The sequence below is a fragment of the Cynocephalus volans genome, chromosome 1 (assembly GCF_027409185.1).
Source record: "Cynocephalus volans isolate mCynVol1 chromosome 1, mCynVol1.pri, whole genome shotgun sequence".
Lineage (NCBI taxonomy): Eukaryota > Metazoa > Chordata > Mammalia > Dermoptera > Cynocephalidae > Cynocephalus > Cynocephalus volans.
In genome coordinates, this window is record NC_084460.1 from 5,905,082 (window position 1) to 5,922,024 (window position 16,943).

The 16,943-nt window shown below is 38.5% G+C and overlaps 1 protein-coding gene across 1 annotated transcript in view; it reads right to left on the reverse strand.

The window, feature by feature from the left end:
* Positions 1 to 235: 235 nt before the first annotated feature.
* DCP1B (decapping mRNA 1B) overlaps positions 236 to 16,943 on the reverse strand; it is a 53,757-nt gene continuing 37,049 nt past the window's right edge. Inside the window, exons 5-9 of the mRNA XM_063077634.1 lie at positions 16,525 to 16,660; positions 7,719 to 7,847; positions 5,312 to 6,169; positions 2,764 to 3,012; positions 236 to 422 (exon numbers count right to left, since the gene is read on the reverse strand). Of these exons, the coding sequence (XP_062933704.1) occupies positions 342 to 422; positions 2,764 to 3,012; positions 5,312 to 6,169; positions 7,719 to 7,847; positions 16,525 to 16,660 (1,453 nt within the window). The 3' untranslated portion in view covers positions 236 to 341. The remainder of the gene's footprint in view (positions 423 to 2,763; positions 3,013 to 5,311; positions 6,170 to 7,718; positions 7,848 to 16,524; positions 16,661 to 16,943) is intronic.

A 16,943-nucleotide genomic window follows, 5' to 3' on the forward strand; every position in this document is an offset into this window, starting at 1 on the left:
CAAGCTCTGAGAACAGCCCTTCCTACGGAGAGGCTGATTCTTCTAGAAATGGACCAATACATGTAAGGAAAAAAATATTTCAAGCTTAGCATTTACTGTGTGATCTGAGCAAAGGACTTTTTCTACCCACTCAATTCTTAGTAACAGGTGTACTGAAGGATGGGATTTTAAAAAATAAAAAAACACTTGACTATACTAAAAAAAGTTTAAAACATTTTACTTCACATTACACATACTTTTTTAAAAAGGCAGAAACATTTAAGGTAACACCACTTAACGTGAAAGAACCTTGTGCTGGAGTTCTAGAAGGACCTGGAATCCAGTTTTAAATGGATTTGCTTTCACACAGTCTTTTTCATGGCTGCTTGTGTCATGCTGAAGAGATAGGCTTCATAGATTACATTTAAGAAGGTGTCGTCGTTCTGGAAAACAAAACCAAAAGGCCCAAAGGACTGTGATTTGGTTGGCAGAAACCAAAGTCTTCCTTTGCCATGAAGCTGAACAGTGTTTTGATACCAAGATGCTCATCTCTTCTTGTTTGCTCTGGCAGCTGGTAGATTTTCATTGGATGTGTGACTGTGCAGTGGGGTTGAAGGCAAGACCAGACAGAGCTGCTAGTTTTCGATGGTGAGTATGTGAAGTGGTGAGTGCTCATTACAAACAGCACAGATGGCAAGCCAGCCACACGGCAGGATGGAACAGGGCTCAGGAAGAGCCTGGGTCTGCTGTATGAAAAGACATAGGTCCCCAACAGATAGGGATGGGAAGAAACGATCTAGGTCAGTGGTTCTCAAGGTTTGGTTAAGAGATTGCTGATGGTTCTTAAAGGTCTTCCAAGTGGCCCACAATGTGCATGCTTTGTTTTTGGCATTAATTAGGATTCTGTTTGCAATATGTTTCACCAAATATGATATCTCACCAAAGCCAGTGTAATTCTTCCCATGAGTTATGGAAACTTCCTGGCCTTGGCACATGAGCAGGAGTTAGACTGGTAGTTTCTGGGCTCTTTTGTCTAGCTAAGGGGTGAGAAAAATCACAGGTCTAATCAGTGGTTTTCTTGATGTGTAATTCTAGAGACTTTTCCCTCCTACCCAAATCCTTTAAAGTTTTAGCAATTCACTTACATTTCACATCTCCCTTCATTCCCTCTTGACACCCCACACACAGAATTAGCATTATTCTCAGGCAATGAAGACAATGTTGTTATTCCTGTTTTTCCTATGAAGCACCCATTAAGTCCCTATGCAAGGGGCAGAGACTAAAAACAGACTGCTAGAGTGACTTCTAGCAGTGCATCAGGCAGATGATGTCTAGACCATGGGAAGAAGTAAAATGTATGCAGAGAGTGGAGGGAAAAGGAATGTAATTTCTAACTAGCAATGTATAGGGACTATCTAGACTTTCAGAGTCTTGGAACAATGAGATCTGAACAGAATGAGCCAGAAAAAAATCGGGATCTTTTAAATTCAGACTTGTTTATTTTTTTCTTTATTGCTCACAGTAAAGAAGTTTACAGTTTAAAACCCCATGAACTTATCATGAATAATTTTAAAAGGTGAGAAATATTTTATCCTGACATTTATGAATTGAAGACTGAGTCATTTGTTGTCAATGTTATTTACATCAGATTACTATTGTGCTTTCACACTCAGATGCTGATTTAGTCCCAGTCCTTTCATTTTCTCTAAAATAAGTTCCCTTTAAGAAATGTTTTCACTCACAGAGACCATTGCCTTTTTAAGTGGATGAGACAACTGCAAAAGGGCCAGCCTGCTCCCTAAAGTCACCTGACGCTGAAGCAGAGCACCACAAGTCTCCTGAAAGACTGCCTAGCAAAAAGATACCACAATATGTTAACTGAGTGTCCGAAGTCTGGCTGATTGAAAGCACTCTACCTGCCCAGGCCTAACATGTATTTTGGGTGTGCTCTGGCAGGTAGATGGTAACATTCCTGTTATTAATGCCATCACAGCACAGTGCAGTGGGCAGGAGACTGCAGCCAGGCTGGGGTGGAATCACAGCTCTGCTTATTTACCAGCTGTGTGACCCAGGCCAGTCGCTGAGCCTCAGTTTCCTTGTCTGAGGGAAACTGAGGGAAAATAACGGGGTTGTTGTGTAATGACTGAATGAGCTACTATATGTAAAGCACCTAAAACAGTGCCTGGCACAAAGCTCCATGTAAGTGCTAGCTATTATTATTGTTATTGTTCTTTCATAGAGACAAGTGGTTGATACTGAGTCCCCTCATTCCATCCTGCCCTAATCAGCAGGTGTCAGAATTATCTGTAAAATATGGCTTTAACAGTTACAAACATAACTTGCTCCCTCTCTGTCTCCTTCTTGTCCAGCAGTCTGCTGGGCCTCTCTCCTACGCAGACTGCCGCTTGCCTGAGACTGCTCTTACCTCTGTCTCCCATTGCTGAGTCCTCTGGGCACCCTGCAGCACCCAGAGTCCTGCCATGATTACTTAATCATCACTGCAGGCTTCCTTCTTTTCTGACAGGTGGCAGCTTGGGGGCCTCCATCAGTTCTCCAAACTACAAAACCCTTGAGGAACTGAGACTCCCAAAGCCATAGTTTGTTTTCTGAACACCACCCAGCTAGCTGAGCACAGAAGCCACTGGGGTTCAGGGCGAGTGGCTGCACATCCCCTTATTCCTGGGAGTACAAGACAGGCATCAGCTATTGAGTCTTTATCTCATAGTCCCAAGCAATAGGCCAGCAGGCTTGGTAAGGGAAGGAGAGACGATGTGCCCCTCTTACCTGGATGAGGTATAGCAGTGCTTCCTGAAGTTGTAGCTTGGTGAGTGGGCTGCTGGTGATCCAGGAGGGCTCTGGGCTCTGCAGGGGCAGGAGGAGGCTGGTGGAGGCAACAGGTAGCTCCTGGCCTCCCAGGGGCAAGAGCCCCCTCTCCCTCTCCTTTGGTGGAGCAGAGGTGGATTGTGTGAACGCCCTGGGGGACATGAGCAGAGAAGGTGCCACCGTAGCAGGGATGCGCTGGGGTGAGATGACCTGTTTAATAGCAAACACATACACAAAGGTCAAGATTAATGAGCGACTCAGAAATGAAAGACACAGGGACAAAGAGGCCTCTTGCTTACAAAAGTGGATACAGGTAAATTTAAGCACTGACTGTTCACACTCTTCTAGGTGGGAAAAGCTTACAGGATAACTGATTCCTGTTTAGTTCTCCATCTATTCTCCCTTCCTTGTTATGAGCAGCTCTGGTATAGCCCACTGTAGTGACTGTGTTCCCCACTGCGTAGAAAGCTTGGCCTCTGAGTAATTGGTTCCAGGCTTACCATCATTATTTGGCACCATGCATTTAGGGCTGCTGGCCTCTTCCTCAGGGCTAGTTGTCCACTACTCAAACCTAAAGGTCCAGCAACCCCCATGAGCTACTGTGCTGACGTTTTGGGGGCACATGCATTTCCCAGCACTCCTCTCCACACAGCGGAAGTGCTGGGAGAGCAGTCCTCCTGCCCCTTTTTCCAGCTGCCTCATTCACTTTCCACCAGGAGAGAGAGATGTATGGGGTCCACCCCTTCTGCTCCTGTGCTGATAGGATCTGCCTGCTTGCAGATGCCATGTATTGCTGCTTCTCCAGGCTCATGTGTTGCTCCTCAGAAGTGCCAGTGACTTATCTGTCTCGGTGAGTCTGCATAACTAACTTACTTAACCAACCTAAAACCAAGCTTTCTAACAGCTTTTTCAGTTATGCAAGTGACATTGTGATCCCTATCTGACTCCTACAGTTATCATTTGTTTCTGACTTAGTAAGAAAAAGGAATGTTATTTATCAGCCTCCAAATACCCCAAAAGAACTCACGGAGGAGATATAAAGGCCAGCAATTTAGAAGCTGCTGTAATTTTATAATCACTCCCTTGACATCTTTGGGCAGAAACTAGCCTGAGGAAGGTAGGTTGGTTGTTTCTTTTAACTGGTCCCTATTTGTCATTCTGAGGAGAGGTGCTGAGCACTGGTGCTCCCCACGGAGGAGTCACAGCATTGAGAAGAGCACAGTGTGGGTTGACAAAATGCACACTTTCCTTGCTCGGCTCTTGACATTGTGAGGACTGAAAAGAGAAAAGAATTATACTCATACATACAGAAATTTAAGTCAAACCATCAATCCCAATTTCCTCAGTCTAAATCATCAGAGGAAAAAATGCAGAAATTTTTTAAAAGGGGGACAATATTACATTGAAATGAGGATGAGGGTAAGTTAAAAACATTGTTTCTATAGTAGCAGGTACTAAGATTTGGGATTTTAATAAATAATAATTGACAGCACTTTGCCTCAGGGTCTCACATATCAAAGACTTATGTTACATGCCTAAGATCTTTGTTTTCAAAAAAGTGAAAGAGTTTTGAGGAATTGTTATAAGCTACATGATGAAACATGACAAAAAGACCACTAATGATCTATGTAATAAGTAGGGAGAACTTTTCCATTTTTAAATCCAATTCATGTTCAATGAATTTGTACCAATCCAAAAAGAAAACAGTTCGCAGTCAGATCACCAGATATTACCCTCAGGCACATGATTAAGAGCTTGTAGTTTTCTTACTGTTCCCAGTTACTGATGGATATAGAGAACCATCTCCCCTGAGGGGCAGAATCTTTCTAAAAATGATGGCACTGTCCCTCTCTGGCAGTTTGCACGTGGGAAGTGAAGGTGGGTGGCACACTCGTCTCTCTCCTGATCCTCATTAAGCTATACTGGTGATATAGAGGTAAATAAAAATAGGCTGTACCTTTAAGGAGTAAATATGTTTTTTTCAGTTTACTTGAAGAACCTACAGGATTATGGCCTCTGTAGAGGTAGGAAGTCTGTTTTCTTTATCATCATGTATCACAATGCCTGACATGGTAAGTGCTCAAAAATACTTACTAAATAAAGGAATAAACAATAATTTACAGGGACTTAAAAAACAAGAAGAGGTCAGATGTTTGGTGTCCCAGAATGATTTCAAAGCAGACCATATTAAGCTTCTACAGTGAAAGGTTAGGGTTTTTTCCCAGGTCTATACTGTCTTCAGACCTTATAACATTATGTAAATTTAACTCTAGAAATAAACTATCTCTGCACGGGGGGAAGCTCCCAGATTGCTAAGCAAAGGGGAGATTGTCCTTCTGGGCAGGAAGTTAAGGTAATAAGAGGCACAGGTATGACTCTGGCTACCTGTTCCAAACAGAAATGTGTATCATACATAGTCCCTAGAGCTCAGAAGCGGATTCTAAATTTCACAGAATTATAGTAATACCTTTTTTGCTTTTCTTTTTTTTTGCTCCTGGTAGATACTAACCTGAAAAAGAGGAGTCGGCTTTTCTGTGCCGGATGTCTTGTTGATCCAGGATTCCAAGGGTTTCCCTGTTCTACAGCTCTGAGTTCCCACAGGGAACTTCGCTGCCAAGGCTGGTCGGTTAGATGCATGCAGCTGCTGCTCCTGCTGCACAGACTGAAGCTTTTTCAGTAGCTCCTGAGGGGAGATCACTCCAGAACTGCTAGTCTGATTGCCAGAGAGGGGGAGCATTTGTCTTGTGAGTGTAGACTGTTCTTTTCCATGAGCCTGATGTCCTAATGCCTGAGGCGGAAGGGAGCCATTGAAATATACCAGTTGTGGCTGAGCCAAACCCTTTACTGGAGCCACCAGGGTGGCAGCATGGAGAGTTCTGCTGCAGTTTGGGGCAGCTGAGCTGGCAGATGCTCGTGCACTAGGGTCATACTTGTTCACTGCCCCTGGGGTGCTCTGAAACTTCTCTAACAGGTTCTGGGCTTTGGAAGCACTTCGTACACCATGAGAAGTCCCAATCATATGAGGAGACCCTGGCTGGACAGGTCTAGTAAAAACTTCCCCAGAAGAATGGGTATTGCCGTTTTCACAGGGCCGGTTTTCAGGCAGCTCTGACACTGGGTGGAGGTCTGCACTCCTGACCATGAGTTTCTGGATGGCTGGACAGAGCTGCTTCTCCAGGGGCGGCGAATGTTTTCTGGGTTCCTCATAGGACAGAGAGCGAACAACCCCATGCCTAATCGGAAGCTTCTCTGGCTGCTGCTGGTGGTGGAGGGTCTGTGGAGGCGCCACAGTTTCCTGACATGTAGCTTTGCCCTGCTTCCCAAACAGAGCTGTCAAGGATAAGTGTTGGGGTTCAGGGTCTAAGACCTGGAAAAAATAAAAGATATCTGAAAATGGGTCCACATACAATTTGGTTATACAGGGGGCTATGAAACATAACTTACCTAACTGATTATTTCTTCTATTTACAAGGGATCAATTAGGACAAAAAAAGGTTAACTATAATGAACTTTTAAAATTCAAGACCTCCTATTTAATGTCAGAAATTTTCATAGCATTCTCCCGTACCATCCCCAAGAGAGTTGCTATATTTTAGTATCTGTTGATTGACAAGAGAGGTATATGATCCTTGCAGGACCTGGGTTTCACAGATTGGGGATCACTATGGTACAAAATTATATACACTAAATGGTAAATAATCCCTTCAACAGTTAATCCATCTAACCCCACAGAGTATAAGACGACACTGAGAACACACAGGAATATGAGAATTTCAGAATTCCTGGTAGCTTTTCAAAGAATTATAGAAATCTAGGGCTGGAAAGAAACATAAGTCACTTAATCTAACTTGATCCTTTCAACTATATACTAGTAGCTTTTTAAAAAACCATCAGATACATAAAAAACCTACCTTGGCCCCACCAGTTACAAAGCTACTTCTTTCCTGCTCTATATCACCTCTACCTTTTTCTGCTGCTTTCTGAATTGTGGCACTAAGAAAACATGAGCCTCATTCTAAAACCAACATATTCTGATTTCTCTATTAAAATATAATAAAAAATTTCCATTGAAAGCAAACAATAAAAAGAGAGCCAAAAGAAATTAGAAAAGACTTCTTTCAAAAAAAAATTCAATACACAAAGCTAGCCTTTATGTCCTTTGGCTCCATGTTCATTTTCAAAATTGATGTAAACAAATTCCTTAAAAGACCTTTTAATTAGGAATAACCATGATAAAATGACATAGCCACATTGTATTTACAATCAATAATGGGACCCGCAGATTAGCAAGTTTTGTTATTGCTGTGCTATTCTGAAAAAAAAAAATATATATATATATATATATACTGATACAAAAGCTGCTATAATATTTGTATTTTAGATGTAAATACAATGACAAGTCATTGGATCTAAGGAGGAATTTTATACCACTCCTTCAGATTCTGAGCTCTCTGGGAACAGGTATCCCATTCTACACCCACAGTGCCTAGCATGCTGTACATGGTATAAAGGAGGTGGTTTAACGGAAACCTTAAACTCAGTTTTGTTGCCTTGGTTGTTGTTTTCTCAGTGGCCTTGGGAAATCACTTACCCCAGAAGAATATGGACCCAAGGGGTAATGTTCCTGTCACCTCTGACAGTGTTAGTAGTTGTCTGTTGTTTTTTAAAAATACATTATCTTCTAAGGAATTCAACTCCACAAGAGATTAGCACAGAATGTGGCAAATGGCAAAAGTAAAAATTTTAACCCCCTTCTAGGAAGAATAAATTAATGAAAAAATCTCTAATTTGAAATCTCTCTTTCTTGGAATTACCTTAAGTCATTCTTCAACAGTACCAGGTCCTCTTTTGACTATACCCTGGGTGGAAGTTCTCTCTAGAGATGCCAGATGTGAAAAGCAGAGGACTATGTGTACCTGACTGGGCTGAGGTGTGCGCCGTTGCTGGTTTTCACTGGGTTTCACTGGAATTGGTTTGATGAGATTGGGGTTGTCATAGATGGCAGATGAACTGGTTATCTGTTTTGGCTCAGAACAGGTTTTACACTGAAATAGAAAGAAATAAAACCCCTCATTTTTGGTGTAAAAGAAGCTTTAGTCTTTTTAAAGGAACATACCTTCTTGCTTCTTATCTAATTGGTAGGTGACTATTTTTTAAAATATATATTTTCATGCACAAGAGAAAATTTCTTAAATTTCTCTGATATGAGCTATATTTGAGTGTGAATCAAGTTCAAATTTAATTTATCTTAGTTGCACAATTCAGGTCCCTACATTATTACCAACAACATCTGCAGGAACTAAAGGCCTGCAGGACCTAGAGGCTCTTAGATACTTGGATAACCAAAAGGCTATATATATGCTTAATAAGCAATAGTTTATAAATATGTAGTCTAATGCTTTTCAATAATAAACAATTATAGAAACTATTCCTTAAATAACATGCCTGAACTATAGTAGGGTTTTTTCCTCCATTAGCAGTTGAGTTAAAATTGGAGAGTTGCTGAGTATATTTCATCAAAGAACTGAACCTTTTTGGTCTACAAACCAAAAAGTAAAGCTGACTGAAACCAGTAATTTAAAAATTACTAACATCATCTTTATTTAATAAATGACTTCTTGCATAAACAGAATAATTCATATCTGAGAGTTCTGAGCCACTCACTAAAAATTAGAATTTCATAGAGAAAGAGACAAGAGACAAGCTTCATCATTGCAAATACTGACTCATTATCATACATTAGTCTAACAAACCATGCAACTGCTAAAACAGCACAATTCATAACAAAGAGAGCACAGCAATGATGTTGGTGTCAATTTTGTTAAAACACCAATAAAACAACATAAAAATGCTACCTTCTGTACTATAGACTCTCTATAGCGTTGTTAGTTTCAACTGTACAGTCAAGGCCACCGGCTAGAAAATATTTCTCACTGTACCTAACATGGAATGAGCTATAAACAGTCTTGCCCCTCAGACACCCAAGGTTCCCAATGTGTTTTACAGTTATTGGGGTGTATTTTCTAATTCAAAGATATAGGAGTGTGGGGTCTATTATCACTGTGTACAATTAGATTTGTAAGGCTAACCATATAAAAAAACTATTTTCGCCCAAGCATTGTCAATAATTTGAATATTTGACACTGGTATTAAGTGGGATGTAAAATCACTTTATGGGTTATAAAATGTCATTTACAATTATTAGTTAAATGATAGTGGTTAACAGTATGGCTGCATGGACCAACTGGCCTGGCTTCCCCAAGACATGGATAACCAAGATAAGACAAGGATACAGCCTAAGATACAGTCTCTTACAAAATTTCAGCATGAGAAGCCTTCAACTTCTGCTTGCTAGTTAAAAGAAAGTGGAGGCTTGTTTTCTCTAAATTACCTTTTCTGTACTTCTTCATTTTCCACATTCAGGGACACTGAATTTCAAGTAAAGAAAAACAGATTTTTCCCACCTTTCCTATGCCCACATCCATACAGGCCAAAAGGCTGCTTTGTCTCTTGATATACATAACCCCCCAGATAGTTTCTTCTAGTTAAAATACATCTCTAGAAGCTGTTTTCTATGTCACTACAACTGTCTACCTATCTATGAAGCCTTGCTTTTATGTAGAAATTGCTCCCTTTGTATCAAACTGCTTGGATTTAACATCATCCACCTCAATAGTTTGTAGCTCATTTTCCGGTTGTTTAATTTTCTATGCCTCTCCCAGCCCAAATAACTTTAAAATACTTGGGAAAAAAACCCAGTTTTTGAAAAAGTGTATAATGGATTCTTAATAGAGAACCTGAGGCATTTCTTTAAAACCTCAAAAACTATGTCACATAATCCCATTTTATCACACACGAATACACACATACACAAACATATTTATCCATGCCAAGAGAAACATGAAAAAAGATACACTATAAGTATTAAAAGTAGGTATCTTTGGGTTGTAGAATTATAGGTGGTTTATTTTTCTTTTTTATACTTTTTTGAATTTTGTCATTAAGCAGCAAAAGATATTTAATAATTTCTTTAATTCATAAATAAGTCACAGCTATATCTAGAAAAGAACTATTAGTCCTTGTTTTAAACCACAAAACACAAAACAGCCCACTTGTGAATGCCCAGAGCCTACGCAGTCTATAGATCATTTTGTGCCCCTGTTCTTTTTCTTAGTGAGCTTTTGTATTCTGTTGTCATTTGCATCTTAACTAAAAATCGAATACGGAGGAGGTAAAACGAGATGAAGTGCAGTTTAGCATCATTGCTACTTTAAAGCAAATTTACAGAAAGTTTTTTTCTCAGGGGAGGAAAGCATAAAATATTGGCGAAAATAATGTTTTCAAATTATTTTGTTAACTTCCTATAAAAAGATGTATTTGGTGTCACTAGTCTTCACTTTGCTGACATCATACACCTATAGCTCAAAACTTTTCCTCCTTTTATTTCTTGGGATTCTCATAAATTTAAGAATTCTAAAGAGACTTAAACATAAGACCCGTAACTGTAAATCTACTAAAAGAATACATAAGGGGAAAGCTCCATGACATTGGTCTGGGCAATAATTTTTTGGATATGACCCCAAAGGACAGGCAATAAAAGCAAAAACAGACTACATAAACTAAAAGCTTCTGCATAGCAAAAGAAACAATTAACAGAGTGAAAAGACAACCTATGGAGTGGGAGAAAATATTTGCAAACCATACATCTAATAAGCGGTTAATATCCAAAATACATAAGGAACTCAAACAATTCAATAATAAGAAACAAATAACCCAATTAAAAAATGGGCAAAGAACCTGAACAGACATTTTTCAAAAGGAGACATGTACAAATGGTCAACAGGTACATAAAAAAATGCTCAACATCACTAATCATCAGGGAAATGCAAATTAATACCATAATGAGATGTTACCTCACACCTATTAGAATGTCTGTTATCAAAAATACAAAAGACATTTCCATCTGTTCATCACCTTCCCCTGACATGGGACCAGACCAGCTAATTGGGACACATTAATCTGGGTGTCAAGGTGTATTTAAAACCTGACAACAGGCTAATTGATAAGCAATGGTTTCAGATAAAACGGGACATGAAAATCAACTACACTGTATATTGATGAATTAAAATTTAAAAAATAATTTAAAAAATAAAAAAATTAAATTTTGGCCTATGTTTTCCAACCTTAAAAAAAAAAAAGAAAAAGACAAAGAGTTGGCAATGATGTAAAGAAAAGGGAAACTTTGTACGCTGTTGTTGGGAATGTAAATTAGTACAGCCATTATGGAAAACCGTATTAAAAACACAACTACCATATGATCCAGCAATCCCACTTCTGGGTATATATACAAAGGAAATGAAATCAGTATGTCAAAGAGATGTCTGCATTCCCATGTTCACTGCAGCACTATTCACAATAGCCAAGATATGGAATTAACCTAAGTGCCCATCAACAAATGAATGGTATATAATATATGGCAATGAATGGTATATAATATATGGCCTAAAAAAAGAAGGAAATTCTGACATTTGTGACAACATGGATGAATCTGGGGGACATTATGTTAAGTGAAATAAGCCAGGCACAGAAAGACAAATACCACATGATCTCACTTATATGTGAAATCTATAAAAGTCGAACTCATAGAAGCAGAAAGTAGAAAGGTGGTGGTTGCCAGGGGCTGGGGGTATAAGGGTACTGGGGAGATGCTGGCCAAAGGACACAAAAATTCAGTTAGACAGGAGAAATAAGTTCAAGAGATCTATTGTACATCATGGCGAGTATACTTAATGACAATACATTATATACTTGAAAGTTGCTAAGAGTAGTTTTTAAGTATTCTCACCACAAAAAAAAGTGAGGTAATACACATGTTAATTAGCTTGATTTAGCCAATTCACAATGTATACATATATCAAAACATCATCTTGTACATCAAAATATATAGTTTTTTTCAATTAAAAATTTAAAAAATAAAACTGCAAAAAGAAAGAATTCTAGAGTTGAAAAGGATCTCAGAGGTCTTTTAGTTTAATACTTATCCTGAGAAGTGAAATTCTTTTAAAACATCCCCAAATGTGATGGTTCAATCTCTCCTTGAACATCTCTATTAAAAGGGACTCACTTCCCCACAACAAGAATTCTGAGAAAAAATTGTGTTCTTTCTCTCTTGCTCTTCCCATTTCCCTTTCTTGTACCTCAGAACCACTTGGCTCACGATCCCCACATTTCTGACACATCTGTTGGGTGAGAGAAGACAACATGGGGTAAGAAGGGTTTTCACAGCATGGAAGTTAACGGGGGCACATGCATCTGGCTGGGTGGATCAGAAACAGCATGACGAAGAAGAGCAGCTGAAATGGGCCTTGAGAGACAGGTGCAGGGGGAGGGGAACAGCACGAGAGGAAGCACGAAGGCGCTTTCAGGAACGAGTTATTCTGCTCGGCAGGAGTTTCAAACATTCATAGAAGGCAGTAGGTTTAGAAGGATACTCTGAGGCCATGTACAGAAGGCTCGAAGAGGTCAAGGGCTCAGGCACTGGGTAATGACAAACAAAGAAGGATTTAGGCCAGGAAAGTAACAAGATCACGCAGGTGTTTCTAGGTCATCATCTGGCTGTTAATGGCAGAAGGAATAATTTCTTCTGTTATTTATCTCACAGTTGGAGCATATGTTATGCATATAACAACATGTATTTGATTTTTATAGAAAAGCACAGTCTATACACTAATTAAACATCTGCATATTCATGTCAACAGTATAACAACGAATCTGTTGGGGCATATAAATGAATAGAACATTGCGTTGACCTCACCAAGTTTATAGTGTAGTGGGAGAAGTTGACATAAACATAATAAATGAGGAAGAACAAAATAAATTCTAAACAGTAACAGACTGGGGAGTTCAGTGGAAAGAATAATTAATTGGACTAAAGAGATCTGGGAAAACTCCACATAAAAAGTGGCATTTTTACTGGGCCTTGAAGAATATGTAGATCCTGAAGGGCAAAATATTCAAGTTGTAGGTATAGTATAGAGTGATGGCCTAAATTAAATTTTCAAAACCATGTAGGAGGGTTTCTGAGTATGTGTGTCTGTGTTCTGTGTTCTTTTATGTGATGGTCAGTCAGGTGTGGCCATAGAGGAGAAAGGAAAGGCTCAGGAAAACAGTCTGTTACACTCGCAGGTCTAGAAACAAGAGGCAGGCCACACACACTAGGCAGAACCTCATGGGGAAGAGCAAGGGAAAGCTGAGGCCAGAGCCTTTACTGGGATTTCCTAGGGAAAGGCAAGGCAGGGCATGATGAACAGTTTAGGACCAACTAGTGTGAGTAATTCCAGCGTGCTCTATGCTACAGCGCTCCCTAGCTGTCTGGTACCTGGCCCTGGGATGATTAAGGCTGAGGAATATTGTATCATGCTGGCCCAGAGCCCTGGCTCTGGATTTGATTGTTTGCATATCAAAGGCATCCAGCTCTTTTCTATCTCTAAGAACTGGCAAGTACTGGGAGTGGCAGTCTCTCCCCAGCCAGAAAGGTTTTAAGATGTGAAAATGTTATAATATACAGAAGATAAAAATATAAACAATACTGTGTGTGTGTGTAGAGGAGGGAGGGAGAGAAAAGAAAAGAATTTTTGTTTAATATTTGTATTTATTATTTATTTACCACTGTTATGCTGTCTTCACAGAAATGTCTAAGTTCCTAGAGGGCAGAAATGTCATCTTTTAAAGATTAATTTTTGGTATGCCTAATATAGTACAATTAATAAAGTATAATTATTTAATTATTTTATTAGTTGCCAGGTTGTTAGGATTCCTTTTAATGACTTTTGAAGAATTAAAAAACAAATAAAACTAATACAGAAATAGTTGTTACTGTCTGAAGCTGGGATTAAGGCATCTCTGTCCAGGCCCTAAAATAAAAAATTAAAAGGAAAAGGAAAATGAAATTGTAGACACTGTGGAAATATTCATATTACTTCATTCATTCAACAACCATCATTTCGCACTCACCAAGCGTTAGGTACTTTGAAGCCAACAAGGGATAGAAAGATGAATAAAAGATGTTGTTTGTACTCAAGAAGCTCACAGTCTAACAATCAAGAGTGAGTCAAAATTAAGTCAATGGTATGTTGAAGAAACTTGGTCAATTTTCTGGATGTTCCACTTCATTCAGGTCAGGATTTTTCCCACTGCATCCTGGTGGTATCGTTTTTCTACTTGCCCTCCCCTTGCCCCCACCTCCTTTCACTTTCTGTAAACTCGAAAGTTAGGTCTCAAGGCTTAATTAGATTCAGGATCAACTCTTTGGACAAGAATATTTCAAGACGGTGCTGTCCACTGCACGCTATAACACAGTATGAGGCCATAGTGGCTAGTTCTTCAGCTGTTAATGATGCTGACGAGTGAGGTTCAGGTGGTGGCAGCCTGATCCTTCCATGGTCAAATTTCCATCAACCTTTCTCATAACATTAATATTACTGATGATCATTGCCTGAATCAATTATTTAAGCTCTGTTATTCCCTCTACATTATTGGCTAAAATTCTTTGGTAGAGAAGAACTTACCCTCATCGACCACGGATGTTTGGTTATTATAAAATATGGTCCACTAAGGGCAGGCAGGAGAAATGCTTAATTCATTCTCATTAATTACCAGTTTTCAGAGGAAGGTGTTGGTGCCTTAGTACCTTCAAAAGATAGCCAATAATTATTTTTTGTTTTGTTTTATATTTCTGGTTTGCTTGCTCTCTCTCATCACCATGAACTCATATTTATACATTCAATGTGCTTCAATCCATTGTAGTCATTTCTTTTGAGTGAGAATTCAACGCTCTGGTCGGTGATCCTTTAAGCTGACTACTGTGCTCTTTTCACATGACCCTATTAGTTTGACTTTACTATCCCAGACTGGAATAAAAAATTGCTTTAAAGAGAGCTGATACCTTTTAGGAGGAAATAATACTTAGAAATAAGAATCTGGTTGATAGAGGTACATATTACTACTGGGTTATCACTTATTTTTCCATCTTTCTAGGGAAAGTTAGGAATTCTTCCTATTTTTTGTTTCTGTAGTTAAGAAATAAAACATGAACTATTTCTGATATTTCCACTTAAAATTTAATAATATACAGTTTTAGCTTAATTTATTTAATTTGTTTTTTTCTCTTACACTGAGGTCTTTGTTCTAACCACATTAACATAATTTCCTATTTATTATATCCATGACAGTTGAAAAATTACGGTGCCAATATTACTACTAACAATAAAACCACTGAACTGTTTATTATTTCTCTGTAGTTCTTTTTGTCCTTCAAATACAACCCATTAAGAGTGTTCAGTTCAAACCCTGGGTTTTAAAGTCACTCTAATTTTTTTCTAAGTAATTATGTCATAATTTGATATTCAGTTACATACCCTTCTTTCAACTCGTTTCCAAGTTCTAGGACTTTCGTGTTCTTTTTTCTTAATTTTGTTTTTTGTCCATTTCTCTAGATAGTGTTAATCTTTTAGTTGTGAATATTTAGGAGCTCTTTACAAAATAGGGAAATTAACCTTCTTCTTATTATTTAGTTGTAAATACTTTTTTCTCAGTTTTTGTATATTTTACTTGTGTTTTTCTTAAACCTTGCAAAATGTTTATTTTTTATTTTTATGTAGTTGAATTAGTTGCTTTTGGACTTTAAGGCACAGTTAGAAAGATTTCCCTTTTCCCAGATTGCAGAGAAATCCACACAAATTTTCTTCTATTATCTGAATGGTTATAATTTTACATTTAAATTTCTGATACATTTGGAATTTACCCTGGTTTATGGTATGAGGTACAGATTCAATTTTATATTTTTCCACATGGCTACCAGTAGCCCCAACACTATTTAAAAATCCATTCAAATAGCTGATTTGAGATTGCCACTTTTACCATATCCTAAATTTCATATACACTTGGGTCTAATTCTGGACTTCCTCATCTGTCCAATTTGTCTATCTGGCTATTTATGTGTCAGTACCATCAATACCATACTGTTTTAAATATTTAGGCTTTGATGTTTAAATATTAAGTAGAGCTTGCTCCACCACCAGTCCCCCAGCTGTCCCCCCATCCTCACCCCCACACCCTGCCAATATTGCTCTTTTTTGCCCAGGCTTTTCTTCTTGTATATTTCTATTATTTCTTGTATATTTCTCCATGGGTCCCTTATAATCAACTTGTCTGGCTCCAGGAAAAACAGAAGAAGGGGAAAGAGACGAGAGAAGAGGAAGCGGGGGAGAAGGAGAGAAACCAATGGTATCTGTTTAGGGATCACCTTAACTTGTAGATTTAAGGAAAACTGAGAGCTTTGAATCTTCTTATCCAATTACTTGTTTAAGTCCATTTTTATGCCTTTCAGGAGTTTTAAAAAGTTTTCCTCTTACAGGCTTTATCCATTTCTTGTGAATTTTATTACAAAGAATTTTATATTCACTTGTTGCTACTGTAAATGGAGTCTTGTGTTTGAGTAAATCTTCTAACTAAATATTGTTTGTATATATGAATGCTATTGATTTCTCAGGCTATCTTTCAGTTCACTTAAAAGCAAACAGTCTTCTTTCACCTACTAAAAGCAAATAAAGATTTTATTTTTCATACAATTTTTTTTGGTGGAAGGAACAGCACCCAGTCTTTCTTGACATTATTCCCACTGTGGAATTTAAGTATGTATCACAAGGAAGGACCAGAACTCACCTTTGTGTATTCATCTTTGGCCTTGGTGAGCATTCGTAATATATCTACTTCTTTGCCCTCTCCTGAATTGAGGATCATGGGGGAGATTCCTGCTCCAGCTCCCTGATGGGCTTTCAACTGTTCATATTGAGTTAGGCTAGAAAAATACAGGGAAAATCCACAAAAGAAAAACCAATTCAACACAAATGGTTTTCTTAAACCATCCCAATTCTCACTGAGTTGTTTTCATCCAGTTACAACCATATTAGAAATAAGACTGCTTAGGAATTTAAAGAAAAATGAGAGTGGAGGTCCTGAATTCACTGACTAAATATATGAATTTAGAGTAGGGGTCAGCAAGCCATAACCTGCAGGCAAATCCAGCCCACCACCTGTTTTTGTAAATAAAGTTACAAACAGCCATGCACACTTGTGTATGT